This window comes from Sphaeramia orbicularis, chromosome 8 (assembly GCF_902148855.1).
Source record: "Sphaeramia orbicularis chromosome 8, fSphaOr1.1, whole genome shotgun sequence".
Taxonomy (NCBI): domain Eukaryota; kingdom Metazoa; phylum Chordata; class Actinopteri; order Kurtiformes; family Apogonidae; genus Sphaeramia; species Sphaeramia orbicularis.
In genome coordinates, this window is record NC_043964.1 from 46,693,697 (window position 1) to 46,720,003 (window position 26,307).

Genomic DNA, 26,307 nt, shown 5'->3' on the forward strand with positions numbered 1-26,307 from the left:
GTAGACTTGGCAGGTAAATATCCCGAGATGCATTTCATCCTACTGTCAGTTTACTCTTAAATTCAATAGTGGCTTCTCTGACAACTTAATTCAGAAATGTTTTATTGAGTAGATGACTGTCACAAGATGGTGTGATACAATGTTGGAACACCCACAAGAGACAGAATAGTGAGAAAACACATCTTTATTATTATGATATGGGATTCAATAATATTTGTTTATCCAGTTTTGAAGACTATACAAAATGTATGTGTAAATGTATTTAAATCAAATGGAGTGACATATTTTGGTGGATGTTGAGAATACGGTAAGGAGCTGATGGCGGAAACTTGCGTTCTTAGGAGTTTCATTCTCTGGGACCATTCCTACCAAGACTGTACCCTGTGACCTTGATATTGAGAAACAACTTTTGCATAAATGGTTACAATTCCTAAATGTTTCATAGGATGTTTTTGTTCAAGCCCTTGAATTAAACCGGAAAGTCTGCACTTCAATTGCATCTAAGTTGTTTAATTTCAATTCCAGAGTGGTGGCATGCAGAGCCTAAATCATGAAGAGTGTGTCACTGCCCAACTGCAGTATTTCTAGGTCCAAGTATTTATTACGTATTTAGTGTTGGTGACTTCCCGAGTCATGCTGCCACCTGCTGGCATGTCAGATATAGACATGTCAGCGAGGTAGTAAACCACGTGGAAGGTGCCCAATTAACTTTAATTTAACATTGCCAAATTAAAGTTGACTTGGTTTAATTTGTCCTCCTGCAAACATAAGACTGTAATGAAATAAAAAAATTGAAAATGTATAAATTAGAGATGCACTGATTGCACAATTCTTGGGCACTGCTGATAATGACACTAGAAATTACGTTACATTACATTACATGATATCAAAGTTGCTTTCTGTTTATTCATTTTGTTTTAGTTCTTCTGTTATCTATTGTCCCCAACAAGGTAATATAGATACAGATTCAGGCATAGATATAAACAGGTGTATGCATATTACACAAAACAACAGTGTGTGTGTTTTATCTCCTTTTTTAGTAACCCAAAATGCTGTTCATATGCAGATGCATGTGCAGGCCCAACTGCAGAGAAAAAATGGAAACATTTTGAAAACATTACTGTGGACAGAGCACAAGTATATGTTAATGCAATGTACTATCATTGAAATATTTGGAATAATTAACTTTCACGTACAACAACAAGAATTGAAAAAGAATTTGTGATCAACTCTGGACTGGAGGACATCAACCTCTCACCTGACTGTACAGTAAAGTCATGGAGTCATGGAGATTTTATTAAAACATTTCTTTGGAAAGAAAAAACATGCAGTGCATAACTGCTCATTTCAAATGCAGATAACCACAATTTTTTTTTTTTTTTTTACTATATTTTAGACACTGATCCAGATCTTTACAGGCGAAAAGGAAGGAGTGGCACCTAAAAACTATAATTCTATTTAAAATGTCAAAACAGAACTCTGCATCACACATTTTGTTTACTCATGTACTTGTATCAATATTTCAGCTCAGAAAACTCAATTTTAATTGTAATTTTAGTGGTAGTGGCTCCTTTTGGTTTTTTTTTGGAACATCTGGGATTCTCTACCAGGTCAATCTATACCCCCCCACCTCAATCAACATCCACATTATCTTTGTTTTAAATATCTGAAACATCATCTCAACATCTTATTGCCTCCTTTTCTAAAAACACCGGCCACATGTCAACCACTTGTTTTAGGTAGCTCGTACGGATCCATGTCAAGTCCAATTGTCCTTAATTTAATTTCATATTTCACATTTTCCCAGTCTTGCTGTGTTTACTGCTATACTCCGTCATGTTGAGCAGGTTGGTTTTTGCCACTCAGTCTGACTTAGAGGGGCATGGCCCGGGGGGGGGGGGGACGTATGTGCATACCCTCTATATGGAGTTGTACCGAATGAATGCATGTAGCCTATGTGAAGAACGCAAACATTCAGGAAACAGGGTGGCCGCAAGCAGAACCCATGTGCAGGGTTTCCCCCTGGGGTGCTGATAAGGGGGGGGTAAACATGACAAATTCATGGGGCCCAGGATTTGTGGGGGGCCCATAGAGCAGTGGAGGGGGTCCAGTGGATACAGGTAAGAAGTTTTGTGTAAAGTCCACTGTATAACAGAGGCATAGAAGTTGGGAGTTGGACACTGAAAGTATGTTAAGTTTCAGTTTCATTTCACGATAGCGTAAATGAAGTTATGTACGGACTGCACCCCCACGTACATACATAGAGCTCTCAGGGCTACTGCGGGTGATGTCTTCAGAATCAGATTGTAACACCCCCCTGCCCCCTGGTCTGAGAAGATACTGAATTTATGAAGGGTCCACGATGTTTATGCTTTCTTGGGGCCACAAATGGTAGTGGTGCCCCTGGTTTCCTTAATATACATTCTGCAGTAGCACCGCTGCTGAATTCTCAGTGCCATTGCAAAAAAAACCCCAAAAACCCACTTTATTCTGAGGCTGACTACAGAGAGTAAAACAGAGGCACAGAAGCCGGGTTGGATGTTCAAAGCGTGTTAAGTTTCACTTTTGATTTTCAATAGTTATGGAGCGCACCCCTCCCATCCACCCCCCGACACACACACACACACACACACACACACATACTTGCCTCCTTCACTGTACCGAAAATATATAGAAATAAATTAATTAATTTACTTACTAAATAATGTGAAGGTCATAAGGTGATACGGCTTCCTTTTGAAAACTTTTCATCAAAACTTCAAGGTTTGAAATAAGTGCAAAGGAAAGCAGGGCAGTTAAAAAAGGTGCTTCACTGAACACAGTGAGGATACTAGAGTCTGTTGGGGCAAATATTCCCAGTGGGCCCTCCAACCAGTGTTCATCAACATTATCAATGGAGGTCAAAGTGACCTAAAACAGAGAAACTGTCAAAGTTCAAGGATTATGAATTCCCTTCACCACTGATTAGTGCCATATGTGTATTCAATATACATTTAAACTACATTTTAAAAAATGAATCAGAGCTTTATGCTACAACTTTCGAGCATTCAGTGAGAAAAGGTTAGTGTCAAAAGGTGAACAATGGTACCAAATTTGGCAACGTCATGGTGGAAACCCTCCCTGTTATAAACAAATAAGATGTTTAATGTTTAAAAGAATCCCCATCCCCATTGTCACCAAGGTGACAAGCTAATTGTCCTGGGGTCCATGAGATGCACATACATTATGTTAACTAGTCAGCGTTTAGTGGTGCTCATAGGTCAACTTAGTCCAGCCAGCTGTTTCTCTCCGTATCTGGTATTTAAGCAAAGCTAGGATAATGATCTGTGTACTTAGGAAATAAAGTTCTGGAAGGACAAGTTTTGAAATACAGAAAGTTAATAATTGTATCTTTGTACATATTTGTCACATCCCTGTCTACTATGCTCTCTCTCTCTCTTTCTCTCTCTCCCTCTCAGCCACACCTCCTCATCCCTCTCACAGTCACATCTCCTCATCAGTTAACTCTGTTCACCTGTTCAGCTCAGCTGAAGCCCATAAGGCTAGGCCTATATATTCACCCCTCTGTCCTCTGTTCAGTTGCCAGATTGTTCTACCCAGTGAGACATTCCAGCGTTTGATTCTGCCTGACTCTTGATCCAGATCCTGTTCATTCCTGACCTGACCTGACCTGACCTGCCTGCCTGATTCCCTACCTGCCTGCCCGTCCGACCTAGCCTACCAGTCTTCAGCCCCTAGTAACGACCAGCCTTCTCCCGACCACGTCTTTCTGTCTGTGCCCTGGATGTTTGACCCGCCTTCCGTCCCCAACTACGTCTCCAGCCTGAGCCCTCCTGGTCCCGTTTGGATACCCCGGTTCCCGACCCATCACCTGTCCCTGACTAACCTGCTGTCTGTCCCTTGCCTGTTGTTTGTTCCCCAGTTAATAAAGACTGTTCTTTCTGAACACCTTTATCTGCACTTGGGTCCTCATTGTACTTGTTACAATATTAGTGGCCCTTTATGATTTCAGAGGGGGCACTGATAGTTGTTCATGTCCAGTGACAAGATGACAATATTCATTTAAGCACCTCTGTAGAAACAACCATTTTGTTCAGTAATGATAACTTCACATATTTTTTTCAACTGTAACTGATGAACAGTTACATTGAGGTTTCATTAGGCAATGTAACGCCATTACATATAATTATGTCGTGCCTAACACTGCATACAGAACAGAGCTGAAATAATCAATCTATTAATCAGCTCAAACTGATTGAAAAAATTATTCAATTACAATTTTCCTGAATTGAAGCTTTGTTTCCCTAATTTCGCTGCTGCTAAACATAGGTTCTGCTGTTGTGTGTCACACAGACGCTTACTGAGACGCACATAGCACTGGGATCAACACAAAGTCATATGTTAGCTCCATCTTAAGTTGTTAGTAAGTTAGCGAGTTGGATCCAAATGTGTTGAATACTGCAGTGCACATATTGTTTGTATATGTCATTTGACTTTTTTTTGTTGTTGTTTATATCTATATTTTCATATATACAGTACTTTTATACCATTGTTCTTGTTGTTTCAGCTGGCTCTGGAATAAAGGACAAGTTGTCATTTTCAGATATGTCTGTTTCACATTTTTACTATTTTTTTCAACTATTCAGATACAGTAATTGCTTAATCAAATCTTATCAAAGAAAAATAATGAATAGCGGCAGCTATAATGCAGAGTGAAATTATGTTCTGCTCTTGCTTTCAAAAACAACATCTTTTTATTACTGCATTAAAATATATAGTTCATATTTCTGATCACAACTAGCCACTTTTATCATGTTAGTATGGACACAAGCTTCTTGTGAGACTGCACATGTTAGGGCTCTGAAGCAGTTATCTAGCAGCACTCAGTAAATCATTCCTCAAAGTTCATCACTCCATGAAAGCCGTTGTAGGTGAAGGGTTCTAGCACTGGGCTGCAGGTCTCTTTAGCCAGACAGGCCATCCTGTTGTATTCACAGCTATCCTCACTGCCTGGAGCAAAGTACACCCCATCAGCAGAGTGGATGGACGGGTCCTCGTCAAAATAGTTATGGGGCCGCAGCAGGACCCCACCTCTGTTCCCCACGGCAACCGTGTTGGGGATGTCCTCAGCGTGAGGGATGTGGAGGAAGCCGGTGGTTACCCAGGCAACCAGGTCCTGAAGACACAGTAATAAGCAAATCATTTACATTCCTACTTCAAAGTTATAAAGTTTTTGGTAGATTGTCTGCCATTGTACCTCATGTTCAATATTTTCATTGTCTTGTATGAAGTTGCTGAAATCGACAGCTGGACTCCACATGTTATTTTGACTGTATAAACTGCCACTGGTCTGCTCCAAGTCCTTATGTTTAGTGACAGCAACTTTATACCTAGACCACAGAAACCAGGGGGAGAAAAGAGGGTTGGAGAAGTGGTGGAATTCCACTGTTTGAAAAGATGAACACAGAATGGAAATGCCAATAATCTGAAAAACTGCAAAAAAGGAATACATAAACCTAAATAGATGGATTTAGCAAGTAAAATTAATTTATTTGTTATATGCAGGCCAACACAATCAATAATACAATTAAATGTTATGGACAAGAAGAACCAATCAACTCACTATTCACAACACTAGAAAAGCTACATATGTAGCCACAGCTGCCCTGGGGCAGTCTGACAGAAGCGTGGCTGCCAATCCATGCCAATGGCCCCTCCAACCAACACCAAATATTCACATGCATTCATACACCAATGTGAGTAGCACTGAAGGCAAGGTGGGTGAAGTATCTTGCCCAACACGATGGCACATGACTAGGACAGAGTGGGATTCGAACCGCCAACCCTCTGGTTATTGCTGAGTGACACTACAGGTGATTGAGTGAAAGCAGAGATGACAAAAGTTTTTTAAAAAAAGTGGTATAGTACAAGGTTTCAAAGGGTTTAATACCACAAAGCAGACATGATGTGTGTAGAGTTGCAGCTATTGTTTTTTTTTTTTTTGTAATTGATTAGTCATCACTTATTTTCTTTTCTCTGATTAAACAATTATTTGAATAGGCAGAAAAAAAAAAAAAAAAAAAAAAAAGACAAATAGTAAAAATGTGAAAAAGACTGAAAATGACAACTTGTCCTTCATTCCAGAACCAGCTGAAACAACCAGAAAAAGTATGAAAGTAAAAGGGTATATAAAAATATCTATATAGAAAAAAACAACAGTATAAAAGTATGTATATAAATATGTATAGACATAAACAACAACAAACAAGTCAAATGACATCTACAAACAATATGTGCACTGCAGTCTTGAACACAGTTGTATCCAACTTACTAACAACTTAAGCTGGAACTAACATACACAGCTTAAAAAAATAAAGACAAATTGTGTGAAAGCTTAAAAGTTTAAATGACTAAGTGCTAGGGATGTCCTCAGCGTGAGGGATGTGGAGGAAGCCGGCTCCAACAAAGAAAAGTGAGCATATAGACCAGGGGTCGGCAACCTTTAACACTCAAAGAGCCATTTCGACCCGGTTTCCACGGAAAAGACAACACTGGGAGCCGCAAACACTTTTTGACATCTGAAATGAAGACGTTAGCCTATATATACCGTAAATTCCAGACAATAAACTGCTACTTTTTTCCCACACTTTAAACACTGTGGCTTATACTCCGACGCGGCTTATACAACGATTTTACCGGTACCACGGCTTGGTGCCGCGGCGCACCTCGGTGGTGCCTGCCGCGGCGCACCTCGGGGCCAACGCTTGGTGCCGTTGCACCGCCGTACCATGGCTCGGTGCCAGGTACCATGGCACCGCAGTGGTGCCTCGGCTCGAGGTGCCGGTAGTGTCGCAGCACCGGTGGCACCCAGTTGTGGCACCGTGGTGCCATGGCACCTGACACCGAGCAGTGGCACTGCGGTGCAACGGCACCCGGCACCGAGCCCTGGTACCGTGGTGCCACGGCACCAGGCACTGAGCCATAGTACTGCAGTGCCACGGCACCTAGCGTTGGCCCCGAGGTGCCGCGGCACCTTGGTCGTGCCATGGCACCTGGCATCATGAAATGTTCTATTTTCTTCAGATATTTTTCTTTTCTTAGATTTCTCCATACTTGGCCTACCTGGGGTTGAAAGTCTTGATAAATGTACGGCATTTTGGCGGGCTGTCGGAGAGTGTGACGCATATTTTGAGCGCCGAAAAATAATACTAAATATATATATATATATATATATATATATATATATATATATATATATATATAATTTTATTTTAATATTTCGAGATCACAATAATCTTACAATTTACAACTACAATTAAACAAATGAACAAACACAAATAAAATACTTTGTTCAGATTTTGTGCAGTTTTGGTGTCGCAGGGCATTCCGCGCATGCCGGCTGACACGTCAAGTGCTGTCAAACGTCTCTGAAGAAGGCGAATGCTGATCACTGAAATTGCACAAGGTCTGAAGAAAGAAGTTAAAAACTTTGACTTAATAAGAAAACATGATACACATTTTTGAGACAAATAACATACACTTCAATCGGACACTTATAATTTATTTTCCCAAGCCACGCAGAGCCGCAACAAAAGGATGAAAGAGCCGCATGCGGCTCCGGAGCCGCAGGTTGCCGACCCCTGATATAGACATTTCCTGCCTTTTTGTTCTTGTCTGTTATAGTGCCCAACCGATATGGGATTTTGGGGCCAATGCCAATACCAATATTGGGGGCTAAAAAAAGCCAATATCCGATATATTGGCCGATATCTGATATATTATACACTACCGGTCAAAAGTTTTAGAACATCCCAATTTTTCCAGTTTTGTATTGAAATTCAAGTAGTTCAAGTCCAATGAACAGCTTGAAATGGTACAAAGCTAAGTGGTGAACTGCCAGAGGTAAAAAAAAAAAAAAAAAGGTAAGGTTAAACAAAACAGAAAAATAATCTACCTTTCAGAATTATACAAAAAGGCCTTTTTCAGCGAACAAGAAATGAGTTAACAACTTAAAGCGGTTCAGCAGCAATGGAGATTGATCAAGCTTCAAAAGTTGGTGCTACCAATTCCTACAGGTGTCCCAACGTTTCTTAATTACTTACGACCCCCTCGGTCGGCATAAAAGTAGTGTTGGGACACACTTTAGTACCATACTGTTGTGAGCATTATTTGAACAGTATTGTACTGCAGAAAGTAGTGTGTTACTATAAAAATGGCAAGGAAAAGGCAATTAACAACAGAAGAGAGACGGACCATCATAACACTTAAAAATGTAGGTCTTTCCTACAGAGAAATTGCCAAGAAAGTCAAGGTGTCTGTTATGTTCTGACGCACCTTTTTTTCCCCCCTTTGTCTTTTGTGGTTTTTTTTTTTTTTTTGTTACACTTTATTCTTTTGGGTGATTATTGCTCTCGCTGTTATTTTTGCCTTGATAACATTTCTGTATAACATTATGTATTTAGTGTGTTTTTTTGGTTTTTTATAGGTGGCCAATTGGTTTTCCCGCCGGTGCAGAGCCTATAAATTGGACGGGCACTGGGCTATCGCTCTCTCTCTCTCTGCCTCGCCTCCTGCTCCACCTCCGATGCCACTCCAGAACACGCACGCCCGGATGCGCGCACCCAGTGGTTTTGGTTCTGAAGCGGCATGTGGGCTGTGCTGTAGCTTTTTGTTTTACCAGGTGAGTCTGGACGTCCTGTTTTCGGTTTTTCTTTTGACAGGTTTTAGTTGCGGGGTTGTGTTTATTAGGGTAGGGGTAGCGGTATGTGGCCAGGTCCGACGGTCCTGTAAAGGGTTGGTCTGAGCCACATACCGTCCTTTTGCTAAGTTTGCCGGCTCACCTTGGTCCTTGTTTTTCCTTTGAAACTTTGTTTTGTTTTGTTTTTTTGTTTAGGGCATGGGAAGGGGTTAAAGTAGGATAAATCTATACTTACCTTCGAGTAAAAATAAAGAATTTTGTAAATCGAATCCTTTTGCCTCCTGTGTCCTATGTTGTAACCTTTGGGTCATAACACATTTATGGAGGCTCAGTCCACTTAGAACCCTTTAGATAAGTTATCTTTTGTGTTTTTGGTAATAGGGTTGTGTCACTTAGTTTTTTCAAGACTCAACTTCGGCATTTGGTATGTTTTGGATTGTTTGTGTTTCGAGTCGGAGCTTCTGTTTTTGTGTGACTATGAGCAGTTAAGAGGTCCAGCTTTTGTGTGGGGATTGCTTATTTGTGTGTTGGCCTGTTGTTCTCTGGCTGCATAGATTCTAGGGTAATCATGTCGTTTAACCTAGAGGAGTTTGTAGAAGTGCCCACTTTGGAGGTATTTAATGCATGTTCGCAGAGAAACCTTGTAGCTGTTTGAGCATTTCAAGGTAGCTGTCTCAAAACAAGTACAAAAGGCAGTTATTAAGGCTTGTTAGATGCTTTAGTTCAGCGTGGAGTGTTCCCAACTGACGTGATACCTAAAAGTCCTTCACGTTCCCCCTCATCGGTTAATGCAGAGGAGGCAATTCATTTAAAGGAGCCAGAATTAGAATTAAAAAGGCTTTCTTTATGGGAAAAGGAGTTAGAATATTCAAGTATTCTGGAGCAGAAAAGGTTGGCCCATGTTTCACCTTCGGGTTGTAACATATTTTAAACCAAACAGTGAGAAAAAAACTAGTAAGTGCTTTCACAGCAACTGGAGTAGTGATTTTACGCACCGAGAACACTTCAGGGAAGCGGCTGGCCGCGCACATGACAGTTATTAAAAACTTGTTGCCAGCTTTTGTTCGAGGTAGCGGACCCACACAATCAACCAGTACTCATTAAAAAGGTTCACACACAGCTGGGACTGGATACAGAGGAGCAGGAAGAATAATCTGATTTGGTTTCCCAGACTCTTGACACCAATGACGGGATTTACAGTAACGCACAACATCGCCTTTCAGACCTGGCCAGAAAAAAATACAGCAGAATATGGTCGTACGTTTTCTTTACGCCTAAATGACCGGCCAGAGGACCGTCATGAGCCAGCTTTAATATCTCTGGTCAATATGGAGAGGGGACCACAATCTGTTTTACAACGCTCCACTCTTCAACAGGAGAGACATTTAAAGGCGCCCATTTATGCATTAAAAACCTGTCTTTCACAAAATAACCAGTGGACATGGATTCAGAGTTATCACCAGTTACAACATTTTCAAACAAAGGTGCCAAAGTTTCATCTGATTTTTGGTCAGCTATTAACTGTTGTCTGGACAAGGACAAACCACTCACATCATGTATGCCAGTTCTATACACAACATTACTTTTAGTGGCGAACAAGGGTACACCCACAGATTCAGCAAGCCCACAAATGAAACTGTCACTTAAGTCCACCTCATCTTTATTCAGCTCTTTCTCACGTTTCGGGGCTGCACGTGTGACGGCACAAGACGTGAACATGGTAGGATATTTCAGGGCTGGCTCATCGGGGTGTACACTTACAACAGGGACAGGCATTACCTCAGGTATAACCAGAACTCTACCTCCTACAAAATCATTTCCCATGATCACTAAAACTCCCTTTATTGGGAACCCAGGACACACTCCAACCACTGCGTCACCGGACCACAGATCTGACTGGATCACCACCTTATGCAGGGGAACACCGATATCCACCATATTGAAACCACGCACAGGCACATCAGAGCCAACAGCTGTTTCATTACTCAGTGGCAAAATACCCTCAAGAATAAATGACTGAGAAGCAGCAGTATCCCGTAATATTTTCACTGGGACTTTATCACCATCAGAAGACACAGAAACAAATCCGTCCATAACAAAAGGCTTAAAGTCAGCATAATCACAAGGTTTTTTAGACAAAAGCGATTTGCTAACTTGATTTACAGTTTTGACTAAAGCCACCTGTTTGGTGTGTTTTTTCTGTAGCACAGGACAGTTAGCAACAATATGCCCCTTCTTTTTACAGTAGAAGCATGTTACTTCATTAACTTTAGATTCAGATGCCTTTGCTTTAACATTCTTCAGTGTGGAGCTTGTACCTGACTCAACAGACACAGGTGCAGATTTTACAGCTTCTTTGCTATTACCGTCGAATCTGTCAATATGGTTAAAGCCAAAAGGACGCTCCACAAAAACAGGCTTGTGTGTCAACACATACTCATCAACAAGTACTGCAGCCTTAGACACATCAGAAACTTTATTGTCATTTAAATATGTGACTACCCTTTTGGGGAGACTGTTCTTGAATTCTTCCATCAAGATTAGCTGTTTAAGTTTGGCAAAATCTTTAACATTTTGTGAGGAACACCACCGATTGTCATGCCTGCCGCCAGACGTTAGTCTGGTTTTGTCTGTCTTGTGTGTTTGTCTGTCATTTCCTGTTTTATTTTGTTAAGTTCTCCTCTTGTGTCATGTCTGGTGTCTTTGCTTCCTTTCCCTAATCTGTGTCACCTGTGTGATTACCTGTCCCTGCCCTGATTTGTTCCACCTGTGTCTCATTGTCTTTCCTCCCTTTTGTGTATTTAAGCCCTGTGTTTTCCCTTGTTTATCACCAGTTCGTATTTTCCCTGTGAGATACTTACCAGCATTTTTTGGATCCTGTCTGTCTGCCTGTGTATGACCCGGTTTGCCATCTCTGTTTTTTACCTGTTGCCTTATCCCTGTCTGTACTTCAGCCTCCAACTGACTACGTGTGTTCGACCTTATCGCCTGTTTTTACGGTACGTGAGCTAGCCTGATCCTTATGTCCTGTTGCCTTTCCGTCTGCCTGCCCGTGTATGACCTGGTTCTGCCACTGACCTCCCTCTGCTTTTCCCTAGTCGGATTCCCGACGTGCTCTACCGATCCGGACTGTGGGTTTTCGTCTCCGGTCCGGTTTACTAACCCAGAGAAGAACCCAGGGCTCATTGTTCTCAAGATTTTGTTCATTATCATTATCAGTGAACTGTCAGTGAGCTTGGTGTTTAATAAACACTGTGAACTTTTACATCTGTCTCTGGGTCGTGCATGTGGGTTCAGTCTTCGTACTCTGTGCATTAAACGATCAAACAGAGCTTCCTTATCTTTGACAAATCCTACCTAAGACTGATTTTGATTTTTTTCTCGGTTTACGAAACTTTTGGCAGTATGCCTCTGGAACAAGTTCATAAGCATGTAAAATTGCACATTTAACTTTATCAAAATCAAGGCTGTCATCAGCCGACAGTGACATGTACGCCTCTTGCGCTTTCCCAGCAAGTGTGCACTGCAACAATAAAGTCCACCTTTCCTTAGGCCATTCAAGGGACCTGGCTACTCTCTAAAATAAAGTGAAATACTTATCAACATCTTTTTCATTAAATTGTGGAACCAAACGAATATTTTTACTCACATCAAACTCTGACTTAGGCTGCTGCGGAGGAACTCCTTGGTCTAACTCACGCAGTCTGATCTAAGTTTGGTGCTCAAGCCTCTTCTCTTCCAACACACTTGCATAATGCAACTCCTTTTCCTTCAAAGCAGGCCGTTTTAATTTGATTTCAAGCTCCTTTAATCGAATGGCTTCCTCTCTACCTCCAGACGATGACAAAGGTGGAGTTTCAGACAAAACTGCAGCTGGAAAAACTCCACTCTGAACCAAAACCTCCATTAGTTCGGCCTTAATTATCACCTTTTTAACCTGCTTTGACACTGCAGTTTTGTAGTGTTCAGCAACAGCACACAGGTTATCTTTAGAGCATTTATTAAAGACCTCTAAAGTGGGCACCTCAACGAACTCATCTAGGTCAAACATAAACATTTTAAAACCTAGAATCAATGCAGCCAACAAACAAAAGGCAACGCACAAACAACAGAATGGCTACCCAACGAATAATTACTGCAAAGTCTTCCTTTACCAGCTCTAAATAACACCAAAAATACACAAACCCAAAGTCAACTACAACCAAGTCACAACAAAACCCATTAATTATGCCATGAAAAAACACGAAGTGACACAACCTAAAGTTACAAGAAAAAATACAAAAGGCAACTTACCAAAAATGGGCTACAAATGACACGAGTACTAAGGGTTTTATTTGTTTGAGACAAGCCCCCATAAATATGGTACAACCCGAAGGTGAAACATATTTACAAAGGACATCAGAGTCAAAGAATATAATTCAAAAGAACATGTTTTATTGTATTTAATAATTTTTTTTTTTCGTTCTTCGTCGATTCACTTCTTTTGTTGAAAACAAGCTGCTTTTAATTGAGCAGAATCCAAACCCCTTTTAAACCCCGTGCCCAAAGTAACAAAAGAAAAGACCAGAGTGGACCAGCAAACTAAACATAAGGACAGTGCGCTGGACAAGCCAACCCTATACAAGGCCGTAGAAGCTGCCAGCGCACTGCTACCCTATCAAAAAACAAACCACAAAATAAGTCCTAATGAAAGAAAAGCGAAAACAGGACATCCGGATCCACCTGGCCAAACAAAAAAGAAAGACTAAGAAAAGGATAACAAAAAGCCACACTGCCAAGCAGCAACCTGCGTGGAGTGGAGTGGAGCAGAGCGGAGCGGAGCAGATGCGTGCCTCAATGTGCGCGCTCTGGATGCTGGCATCGCTGGAGGAGGAGGAGAGAGAGAGAGAGCCGCTCCACAGGTCCTCGACTATATAACACTAATGGTGCCAAAACCAATTAAGGTTAAACATAAAAATGAGAAAAATATGACTGAGGACAAAAAAAACCTTAACCTAGAGAAACACAATCAACTAGGTAAAATCTCTCTAAAATTATCACTCAAAAATAGACCAAAGTCAAAAGAAGAAAAAGACCGGAAAAATAGTGCACAGCACCTAACAGACCAGCAGACTCAAATTCGCCTTTACGAGGTGGGCCGCGGTATTGTTCCACGACAGACTGAGTTTGATGTGAGCAGGAATATTTGTTTGGTTCCCCCTTTCAACGAAAAAGATGTGGACAAATATTTGGTTTTATTTGAAAGGGTGGCAACTCCACTTAAATGGCCAAGGGACATGTCGGCATTATTGTTGCAGTGTACGCTGGTGGGCAAGGCTCAGGAAGCTTATGCTTCATTGTCAGCAGACGATAGTCTGGATGTTGATAAGGTTAAAGCCACTATTTTACAGGCCTATGAATTGGTGCCAGAGGCTTATCGCCAGAAGTTTCCGAGATTGAAGAAGGATTACAATCAGACCTATGTTGAATTCATTCGAGAAAAGGGCATTTTGTTTGATAGGTGGTGCTCGTCACAGGGCGTTAAAGATTTTAATAAGCCTCGGCAGCTTATATTATTGGAGGAGTTTAAAAACTGTCTCCCTCAGAAAGTTGTCACGTATTTGAATGAAAAGAAAGTTTATGACGTGGGTAAAGCGGCCGTGCTTGTTGATGAAAATGTTTTAATACATAAGTCGGGTTCTGAGCGTTTCAACAAATTTGATCGATCTAACATTAATGGCAGAGATTCTGTGGAAAATGTATCTACACCTGTTGAGCCTATTACAAACTCAACAGGTGAAGTTAAGACTGCTACAGTTGAAGCCAAATCTTATGACAATGTGACATGCCACTACTGTAAGAAGAAGGGGCACATCGTTTCCAGTTGTCCACTGCTTAAGAAGAAGAACAGCAAGCCTGTTGCACTGATTAAATCGTTGAGCCAGGGTAGTGAGTCTCATTCTGGTGAAAAACCCTGTGAGTATGCTGACTTCAGGTCGTTTAATATGGACGGGTTTGTGTCAGTGTCCGGTATGGGTGAGAGAGTTCCGGTGAAGATTTTACGAGATACAGCAGCTTCTCAATCCTTCATTCTCCAGGGGGTTTTGCCATTAAGTGAGGGCAATGCAGGTGGTTCAGATGTTCCTGTGCAGGGTTTTAATATGTGTGTTATCGGGGTTCCCCTGCACAGGATTGTGGTCCAGTCAGGCCTGTGGTCCGGTGACGCTATTGTGGGTGTGCGTCCTGGGTTTCCCATACCAGGAGTTTCTATGATAATGGGGAATGATTTGGCAGGAGGCAGGGTGTTAGTTACACCTGAGGAGGCGCCTGTTCCTGTTGTGAGTGACTGCCCTGATGAGCTTGCACAGGAATTGCCTGACGTTTTCATATCCTGCGCTGTTATGCGCGCCGCTGCTAAACATGAGAAGCAGCAGGACAATAATGATATTGATTCACATTAACGGTGGAGTTTTGGGTAATAATGTAAAGGTTTCATCTAAGGACGTGCCCAACGCTGAGCATCTCACAATGACAGGACTTAATCAATAAGCGAAAGACGGATGTTATTTTGTCTTCTATTTGAAAAACTGGTGAGTGTCGAGGCCATAAAGTCTATATCTACTGGTTATTTTGTGAGTGATGGTGTACAACTGCATAAATGGCTACCTAAACATGTGTCTACAGAGGACGAGTGGTGTAATGTCACACAGATTGTCATTCCAGTGCCATACAGATCACAAGTATTGTCTCTGGCTCATGACAGTCCTTTTGCTGGTCATTTGGGGGTTTGAAAGACATATGACTGCATTCTGCACCATTTCTTTTGGCCGGGTTCAAAGAGAGATGTGTCACGTCATGTACAATCATGTCATGTGTGCCAAGTGGTGGGAAAACCCAATCAGACCATACCACCGGCTCCGTTGTCTCCTATCCCCATTGTTGGTGAGCTGTTTGAGCGGGTTTGGTAGATTGTGTAGGTCCTCTTCCCCGTACAAAGTCTGGTAATAAGTTCCTCATGTCGATCATGTGTGTGTCAACCCATTTTCCAGAGGTATTTCCCCTACGTAAAATCACTACTCCAGCCGTAGTAAAAGGACTGACGAAGTTTTTTTCGTTGTTTGGTATGCCACAAGTACATATATATATATATATATATATATATATATATATATATATATATATATATATATGTATGTATGTATGTATGTATGTATGTATATATATATATATATATATATATATATATATATATATATATATATATATATATAAGACCTGTAACGGTACACAAAATTTTCAATTCGATACGTTTTCAGTTTTGAAAGCCACGGTTCGTTTTTTTTTCGGTTCGGTACAGGAAAAAAGAAAACTCCTCAAAATGTCTTTAATGCATTTATGAATTTTTGAACAACTTCCACAAATTTTTGGAGACAATAGAGTACAGAAAAACAGGAATAATATAATTCTGCTGCTATAAATCAAATAGAAAATAAAATATTACTCAATGTATTTTAAACATTAGTATTGCACTTTTCCCTGAAAGGGAGTTTTGAATAAACAACAAAAATCAAATCACAGTTCTGTCAGTTTACATTCTGCAGAAAAATAACAAAAAAATTCCATATGAAGTGCAACATTAACAAGAGGGCAAACTGATATTCTATTTAAACAAACTGAAGAGAAACATTGACAAATAAATTAACCTAATTATTTATTTTAGGACAGTGAAAAAACTGTTTAGGACACTTTGTGTACTTGTGTGTGTGTGTGTGTGTGTGTGTGTGTGTGTGTGTGTGTGTGTGCGTGCGTGCGTGCGTGCGTGCGTGCATGCGTGCATGCGTGCAGGGTGTGACTTGTCAAAAACACAGAGGGGTTTTTTGTTTTTTTTTTGTCAGAGGCGTGCACGGGGGGTTCGGTCCATAACTAACGTAACTAACGCTGGCGTGAAACGAAAATGAAACTTTACATCCCTTCAACTCCTTTCCAACTTCCAACTCCCGGGTTCTATTCCTCTATTATACAGTGTGTGTGTGTGTGTGTGTGAGAGAGAGAGAGAGAGAGAGAGAGAGAGAGAGAGAGAGAGAGAGAGAGAGACAGACAGTCAGACAGACAGACAGACAGACACACAGACAGAGCTAGTGTGAGCTAGAGCTAAATATTTTAGAACTACTTTAGTTCACAGGCGGCAAACAACGTTCGTCTTCTCTTTCCCAATTGTTGTCTTTCACCTGAACCCATAGTGATCCCAAACGGGACTGTAATGATGGTGGAGGGTCTTTAATCTCTTCCCTTCAGGTTGAAATCATATTTGTTGTTTTTTTAACCTTATGGCAGCAGCTATTTCATATTTCAAGTCATTGTGCGCTATGTCCGTGTGGAACTTGCGCAGATTTAAAGTTCCGCATCGAACGTCTTCCGTTCCTATTTCTTTTTCTCATCATACTGTGCCGTTTCGGTACAGCTGTGTACCGAACCGAAGTGGTGCGTACCGAAACGGTTCAGTACGTGTACCATAACAGGCCTAATAAAAAAAAAAAAACAAATCTATATCTATCTATCTATCTATCTATCTATCTATCTATCTATCTATCTATCTATATATATATATATATATATATATATATATCTGTATATATACACATTATGCAAATTAGTTGATGATGTCATTTAGCACCTTCTAGTGACTTTTAGGACAGACAATACTTTCATTATTGAGGAGTTGGAAACACTGCTGTTAACATGTGCAGGAGTAGGGGTTGTTGGGTGTTACCTGGCCCAGGACATGGAGCGCTCCTCAGCCTGGTTCTCTGGGAGATGGTCCCCGGGAAAGCCGAACACCTGCAGTCTGTAGGAGCGCTGGTGACCCCAACAGTTAGTCTCATTACTGGCGATGTGGAGGTAGCGAGGCGTCTTCCTGTCATAACGCAGAGCTGCCTCCTTTGGAATATTGACAGCAGACACACAGTACAGTATTAGTCCAACCATGGAGAAGTGAAGACGCATTTCTAATAGCTAATCCTTGTTGATTACATGCTTGTAAATATTTGGTTAGTTTTGCTTTCACACTTTCATTTAGGAGGTGGATTATACAACATTTCCTTCATACCTAGCCTACATCCTGTTGTCATCATCTCCAATACTCTATGTCCTTTGACACTGATTAGTTTATAGATGCACTGTATCAGATGATGTCATCTTGTTAAATTTTCTTCTACTTTGTTTGCTGCTCGTCTTTTGTATACTGGTGTCATTAGCTGTGTGTAGCTTTCAGTGACTGGTCCAAAAGTCTAATACATCCACAAAGAGTTTTCACTCTGAATGAACCAAACCGTGGTGTCTGCAAATTTGGTTTGAATCCAAGTCCTGACTGAAAAACATAGGTGTGAAAGCACCTTTTGTGAGCATCTAAATACATTTTATCTTTTTATCAAATTCTAAGCCTTCGTGAGAATATATGGAATTTCTTACCCCTTGACATCAACTCTTGCAAATTTGCATTAACCTCCCAAGACCCAGCTATGGGTTTTCTGTCCACATTTGTGGACAAGAGTTTCACAACTTTATACAAAAAAAAAGAAAAGAAAACTGTCCACCACAAAGGACATTCCTTAAAAATTTTAAAAACTGCATCTGAAAAAACTGTTGCATCTTGATGTTTCCAATATAGGCACTTATTTAATAAAAAACAAAAAAAAGCTTCGGTAACACTTTATTTGAAGGTCTAGTTTATAATGCATTAAGCGGACATTCATAAGATATTATAATGCATTATAAAAGTTATTACAACAGTTTATGATCATGTACAACAACTTAAACCATGGTTAATAAAGTATTATAAGTGTAAGCATAATGTATTATAAATTCAGCTTTCATAATGTTTTATATCTCCATACCAAAGTGACAACAGTGTCTGAAGGAAGAACCTCAAGTCCTGGGTCACATAACACATTATAACCATCATAACTCTAGCCGGGTATAAAGACACAGAGAACTGCTCTGACATGTGGTTTCTCAGATTCAGATTCAGAAAACTTTATTTAGCCCATACGGGCAGTTCATTTGCAGCTTACCACAGACATCAGCCCACATCCAAAGTGCAATGTGACAAACAGAAATAAATCAGTGCACAAATACACGACTATTGAAAGCAACTACAAATAAATGCATTTAAATAATCAACAATAAATAATCAATAAATACCAATGCAGATTAAAAGACTAATAGACCCTATTGGTTCCATTAATATTTAAAAAAAAGAAAAAAACAACAACAACAACAACAACAACAAAAATCATATAAAATGACTAAAATGGCTTCTGTCAGAGTTTAAAAGTGTCATAGCTGAAGGAATAAAAGATTTTGAATATCTGTTGGTTCTCCTCTGAGGAGTGTTACCCTCAGAGGTTACTGCTGGTTTCTGAAACTGAATAATGCCTTATAAACATCAATAATAAGTTACAGGATGACTTTAAGAGCTTTTAGTAAAGTGACAACACTGTCTAAGGTTATTAGCAATTGTATGATATTATAACACAAGTATGATGATGTATGAGCAGTATCTACTGGCTCTAAGTAAAGTGCAAGTCAAAAATTATACATCAAAGTGTTCTTAATAACTTTTTATTGTGCAGAAACAAAACATTAAAAGAACAGAGACAGTAAATAGAAGTGTTACATGTTGCTTTATACATAAACCAAAAAAATATGTGGCAGCTCTAAATCTTTGTTAATTCGAACATATACTTTTTTTAAAAAATAAAAATTAAATCCCTAAAATAGATTGGTATAGAGACCAGTGACAAAACCTAATAAAAGTTCCCACCTAAAAAACTCAATTCCTTCACACTGCTTCTGTGCCAGAATCCAAATCACACAATGTTTATCCGATAACTTTAAACTTAAAACCAAGCATCTGAGGAACTAACAAATGCACTTTCAAGAACAAACCATAAGCTTAATTTACATTTAATGTGCAATGGGCAGTGAAGTACCATTCTCCTTCATTTCACTTATGCACTCTTTAATCTTCCCTCTACACTTATAATACTTTATTAGCCTTGGTATAAGTTGTTGTACATGATCATAAACTGTTGTAATGACATTTATAATGCATTATAAATGCATTATAATGTCTTATGAATGTGTGCTTAATGCATTATAAACTAGACCTTCAAATAAAGTGTTACCAAAGCTTCTACTTTGCTGACATTTCCTGGGTCTCAGGAGGTTAAACTGTTTCCATTACAGAGTCAACTGAGATACTGTATGTATTCCCCCAATGCAGATTTGGGCATAGTTGATACGAACCTAGTCAAAACACTGAAAACAGTTTTGTGTCCTGACTAGGTTTCATCAATATCCAAATTTCTATCTATATTGTTCTATGTGCTATAGTCAAACAACAATTTCCACTTTAGAATTCCACTTCTACCATTTTAGCATGTGCTTGAAAGCAAAAACAATTTATTTTTGTTATACCTGTATGTAAATTCAGGCATTAAGAAGTTAATACCAATGTAAGATCATTTATAAACTAATGGACAAGGATCTCAGCTCCAAAGTCACAAGTATCTGAAAGTGTAATACCAATGACAACCCCTAAAAATGTTATATTTAATATACAAACAAAGGTTTCTATTAGCCCTCACAGTATAGACAGAAGAATAATTTACAAATGAACACCGGTGGATAGTTTTATTTTTAGAGGTCTATACTTGCTAACCCACTCATTTTACCCTAATGTACTGTAGATGATCTGTTCTATGCAAGAAGCATAGCCATGGGGGATTTTTATGGCCAAAAGTTGGCTTTTTTTTTTTTTTCTTTTTTTCTTTTGGGGGGTGGCGGGGGGGGGGGGGGGGGACTTGTTTTGGTAGTGTGCACAAATGAACAACTTCCCTGCGCTTTTGTTTTCATTCATTTTATTTGAACCATATCAGATGTATAAAGATGTAAAGAGAGTGAAATAAGTAAACCTGTTCAGTCTTGAGTTGTTTCTCTACCAGGTGAGGGACCATGGCATAGTGCGCTGGCATCCATGGAAGGGATACATTGGCATACTCCATGTCTTTAGTCTGGAATATGTTCTTCACTCCTACACAAGAAATGACACAAACATATTTGTGGTGATCATTTTCCAAAATTGGAAATTTCAATTCTCCTATGGAGGGTGACATTTTTTCATTTGACTGGATTGCATTTAGCTTTGGTTACAGGTCACATTTCCTGCAGATCCAAAGCAAAGACTGGGGTTCAGCTCTGAATTTTGTTGGTGGCCAGTTATAATAAAAAAAAGTCTCATGCTCCCTTTACTCTTTTGTAAAATTACTCTTTTGAATTTGAGCCCTACAAATCGTGGCATTGTCCAGTCTTTATGCTCTCCACCTAACTGATGGTGGTTTCAGAAACCAAAAACTACTCACTGCATCAGTTAGTGTTAAATTATCCAACAGAAGGATCTGAACTATTGGCTCAGTCAAATCCAGATGGGGACTTCTATTTTTAGCCAGGCTTTGTATTTGTACATTTGCAACATTCAAAAGATAGTTTGGGAGGAGATCCAAGGACACATTGGAAGGATTAAACCTCTCAGCTGGCCTGCAAGACTCAGAGCTCCCCATGAGGAACTGGGGGAGGGGGCCGAGGAGGGGGAACTCTGGGCTTCTCTGAAGAAACAATGAAGAAAGATAATAGATTTTGTGATGAATAGTTGAAGGACTTCACAATAATTGCTTTTCATATTGAAAAATTGTTTAAGATAACAAAAAGAGTAACTACAACACACAAACATACCCCTAACTAGCAAAATAAATACACAAATAAAGTTAGCTATTTGCTCAGTTCCTATTTAGATCAATGCATGGGCATCTGCACAGAATTTCACAAGTCATGCATCTAGGGTATTCTCATCTGGTGGGAGTAAATTTGCATTTACTTCTCTTAAGACATTTCAGGTTGTTCATATTTGTTCAGGCTATTCACATTTTTGTGAAAGGACAGTTTGCAAATATAAACATTTTCATGTATTTTTACATTTTTACAGTAAAACAGTGAGAAAATTTTGGAGTTGTTATTAGCCATAGGGTATTATGTTGGTATTTTACTGGTCTGATCCACTGACATCCCTGTCCTTGGTGCATACATAATACCCATTTCTACTCACCCAACACATCCAGGTCCACTTTGAAGTTCATGAAGTGTGTGTGAATGTTGCCCAGGACGTTTTGTGCCACCTGATGGCCGTATTTCAGACTGCCGTCCACCAGGTAAGAGGAGGAGATGTAACCGGTGGCGTGAACTTTGGCTTCCACGGAGCCGCTCTGGTAGAAGATGAAATCCCACACGTAATCGTAGTTGACAATGGTGGTGATAGTCCTTAACACCAGTGCGCTGTTCACCATCCCTCCGTAACTGCTGTGAAAAAAATCGGCCAAGTGCCTCCGCAGCGGCTGGCCCATGTTATGCTCAAAGATGCAGATTGAGTTCCGAAACTTGACCGGTCCTGACATGTCTACATAATGGTATGTGTCCACGTACGTAGCCTCGTGGGGGCAATCCACACCACGGACCAGTTCATATGCGGATCGTCCGATTCCGAGGCTCGAGTCCAGAAACTTGGTCATCATCATCCCCGGGGTCGCAGAGCCGTACACGGACATGGCCTCCTGCACGCTCAGCTCGTACAGGATCCTCTGGTTCTTGTGTCGAACATCAAACACCCTCATGCCTGTTTGAGCGCTGAGTCCGAAGGCGAAGCTCCAGTCCATGTACAGAACGTGGTTTTTGCGCACACTGTAGCGCTTTCCCTCTGCGTAAAACAGCTGCGGACCGATCTGCAGAGGCTTGTGCTTCGGTTTCAAGGAGCCGTAATCAGGAGACTCTTGGTAAACAATCTTCTTCACAAATCCCAGTTTGTACTTCTCCTTCAATTCTTCCACGGTGTCGAAATACTGTCCGTTATAAAACAGCCGCTCCACTCTCCAGTCAGACACGTTGACGCTCTCGTGGTTCACCTGCACCTCGAAGCCCACGGGGTGGAGGAACATGCCACTCATGTTCCTGAAGAAGGAGATCCAGGTTCTTCTCTCCCCGGTCCGGACTCCACGGGGCATCTGCTCGAATGAGTTCAGGTACTTGTTCTCATCCACATCGAAGCTTTCTTTCAGCAGCGTGGGTAGCTTAGAGAACACCTCATCGGTGAGGAACTTGAAGAGTAAGGTGTACTCCCCCATGGTGACGGTGCGCGCGTTGATAGGCAGCTCCTTCTTGTACCTTTTCACGGTGACATCTGTGTGGGTCGTTGGATTAGGCAGCGGTCCCACCACGTATTCCTTGATGTAGCCCCGGGCGCCGTAAAACACAACCACGGTTGCTTCTCTCTTTGGCTTGGATCCTTTTCCTTCCAGATAAGCCAGAGCCTCCGCTTTCTTCGGCAGAGACAGGTCTATTAAGAATAAGAAATTCTGCGACGGCTCGGTGGTCTGCTTGGTGGATATATCCAAGTCTTTCTGCTTCAGCATGTACTGTTGGACCTGCAGATACTCGTCCCGGGTCAGGTCCGCGAATATGGTGCTGCGTTCGTCATGTTTTCCTTGCAAGAGATGGACGCGTTGTGCGGCACATTTGGGGGTCCTGCTGGAGTGGATTCCAATCAGGACAATGTTAAGAATCACTGAAAACAGGACCAGAAGAATGAGCGCCCACTTCACCAGAGAGTTCATTTTCTTTTTCTTCTCTACCATTACGCACAGGCTCAGAGCGAAGACGACGAGGGGAATAGAGCGATTTGGGAAGGAGAGGCGCGCCCCTTTTTATTCTTCCGTTCCCAATCCCTACTGCATAACATTTTTTTTATAGCCCTCTCTTTCCCTCCTCACCCATGAAAGAACAACTTTGGAACTTCTATTCATCTATACGCATTTATTTAACCCATAAAGACCCAAACATCCACCATCGACCAAAGGCATCTATTGATGTAAAATGTTTAGTGCCTGTTGGCCCACTAATTCTGTCAATACATGTAAATAATTAATGTAAAATGTAAGATGTTTGTCATCTTTTCATGGTTATCAGATATGACTCGTTTGGACGTTGGAAACACCTTCATCTTCTACAACGTTGATTCACCAGTAAAACCCATGCAGTTCAATAAATGACAGTGGATGGAGACACTTGGTTTATGTTCTGTTAATGATACATTTTGCTGAAAAGTCACCTTTTGTTCAGTTTTGTTGTAAACATATCTGACATATTTCTGAACTTTTATGAACATCTACATGATCAGTAAATTAAATATGTGAAAATACCTGATTTTCACTGAAAAATGCAAAATGCGGAGGATAATATTATAAATGGTGTAAAATCACTTGGGAAAGACAAAAAAAATAATTTGGAAGTTGTGACAAAAGTAGTTGTGGGTCTTGATGATGAAGGCCACAGAAATTGAAACCTTCCCTAGATTTGTGTCTTAATACAATCCTGTCCTGGAGGTCTATAGATAATTTGTTGGACTTCAGGCCTTAGTGCACGTCAGAGGACGAACCATCAACTGTAGGGCGTTATATAGACAGGTGTGTGCCTTTCCAAAACATGTCCAATCACCTGAATTGGCCACAGGCCAACTCCAATCAAGTTGTGGAAACATCTGAAGCATGAGTGGAATTCAGGATGAACCTGAGTCAATTATGAGTGTCATAACAAAAGCTGTGAATACTTAGCCTATGTACATGTAATATTTTTGTTTTTATTTTTAATACATTTGCTTACTTTTTTCACTTTGTCCTTATCAAGTGTTGTGTATAGAATTTTGAGGTAAAAAAGTGAAGTTAATCTATTTTGGAATAAGGCTGTAACACTAGAAAATGTAACAAGAGTGTAGCGCTGTGAATACTTTCTGTATGCACTGTAAGTTCATTACAGTCACAGAGCACCAGTCCAGTGTTATCAAACAGCACAAAACATTTGAAGCATTTGCAGCATATCTTTATGGGCTTCTTGAAAATGTCAGATGTCTTTAAAAGACTTTAATATGACACCGTTGGATGCAAAGTTTTACGGATGACTTCAGCAGAGCTCAGAACAGATTCCTGTTCAGAGGATGTGATCAAATGAGTCCTGGACTACCTCCACATGTGTCCAGAGATTACATGTATTCAGCATCAGATCAGATCCCTTTGGGTGGATGTTACACACATCTTATCTACACATCAGATTCCTCAGATATAAAGGAACATGCAGCACAAATCACATCATCATTTTGCAAGTTTTCATTGAAAAAGTGCTAAAGTGGCATTTCACAAAATCTGTAAAGTCACTGATTGATATGTAGCAATAAGAATATGATTTTTTTTTTTTTTATAAATATGATTCATAGAAAAGCTTTAACAGCTTCCATGGCTTATTTGTAATTCCGTTTGCTGGAATTGTTGTTTTATTGTTTGAGAGAATGTGCTGTTTAATGTGGGGAAGTTGTTTGCACTTTTGCACTATGTTCAACTGATTTACAAATGGACATGTCAGAAAGCAATTTATATGTCCGAACAGGAATGGGATCTATGCAGAGAAAGCACTGAGAACATATATATATATATATATATATATATATATATATATATATATATATATATATATGTTTCTTTTTATCTGTCTGCAGAATTTTATTATTTTCATGCAAACTGATTCAGTTTGAGAATCTCTTGTTAAATGGGGGGATTTTAAAGTTTTAGCATTTGAAGTTAATTTTACTTGAAATATATATTTACAAAATGTAATACAGTTAATGTATCCGAAAGCACTACTCGAAAGCAACCTAAAGTGAAATCTTTGTGTAAGGTGGTTTTATTATTGCCATTTTTTTCAGTTAAACAAACTGTACAATAAAGTGTGAAATAGAAAAGTCAAGTGATATGTACTTTAAAAAGAAAACAAAACAAGTGTGGCCTGCTGTCATCAGTGGGAGTGGGTTGGGGTAGGGTGGGGGCCTTTAATATTTTCCAAGTTGCATCAGGTGACACAGAAAAGTAAGTGGTCATGAACTTGCCAAGTCCTGTGAGAAATATTTGTTTTCGATGGAGCATTGAGCCAGTATCCTTCCCAACATGCTGATGATTTTGCTGATGTTCCTCCAACATATTTATGCAAGAGAACAGCTGTAGCCCTGCTGAAGGCCTGTTTCTATCAAGAGAATTATGTAATACACTCATCCGATTTTGTGCACTATCACTGTTTTGTAATAAAATAGACAAAGACAGAAAATGCAAAAATCATCATAACATGAAGTGGAAAATGATCTTTGTTGTCCCGTCCACATCCATTATCTTTTGGTGCATTAATAATATTGTTGCGCTGATTGATTGATTGATTGATTGATTGATTGATTGATTGATTGATTTTTTTTTTTGTAAACATTTTACCTGACCATGACATATGTATAATTAGTGGTCAGAGGAACTGTCATGTCACCTGTTGGTTTCTGAACTGCAGTTTTGAAGCCAGTAATTTGTAATTTGAGACTTTGCCACCTTCCATAACTGCACTCATATTATTCTGGCAGCATGGGTAAGTCAGATAGAGGGCAGGAAGTAGACAGCGGAATGGAGGAGATGCAGATAACACAGGAGAAAGTATTAACT

The 26,307-nt window shown here is 40.1% G+C and overlaps 1 protein-coding gene across 2 annotated transcripts; it reads right to left on the bottom strand.

Annotated features, from left to right (window-relative positions):
- Positions 1 to 23,477, bottom strand: LOC115423714 (primary amine oxidase, liver isozyme-like). 2 transcript variants are annotated; one of them, XM_030140711.1, is made up of 5 exons: positions 21,840 to 23,476; positions 20,653 to 20,771; positions 17,448 to 17,614; positions 5,258 to 5,390; positions 4,594 to 5,176 (listed from the first exon to the last, which is right to left on the bottom strand). In XM_030140711.1, exons 1-5 carry the CDS (start codon positions 23,416 to 23,418, stop codon positions 4,892 to 4,894), a joined length of 2,283 nt encoding a protein of 760 aa, XP_029996571.1. In that variant the 5' UTR covers positions 23,419 to 23,476; the 3' UTR covers positions 4,594 to 4,891. The 2 variants fall into 2 exon arrangements, with proteins under 2 accessions (XP_029996572.1, XP_029996571.1); XM_030140712.1 differs by lacking the exons at positions 4,594 to 5,176; positions 5,258 to 5,390 and adding an exon at positions 1 to 1,084 and having other exon boundaries at positions 21,840 to 23,477.
- Between the last annotated feature and the right edge of the window lie 2,830 nt (positions 23,478 to 26,307).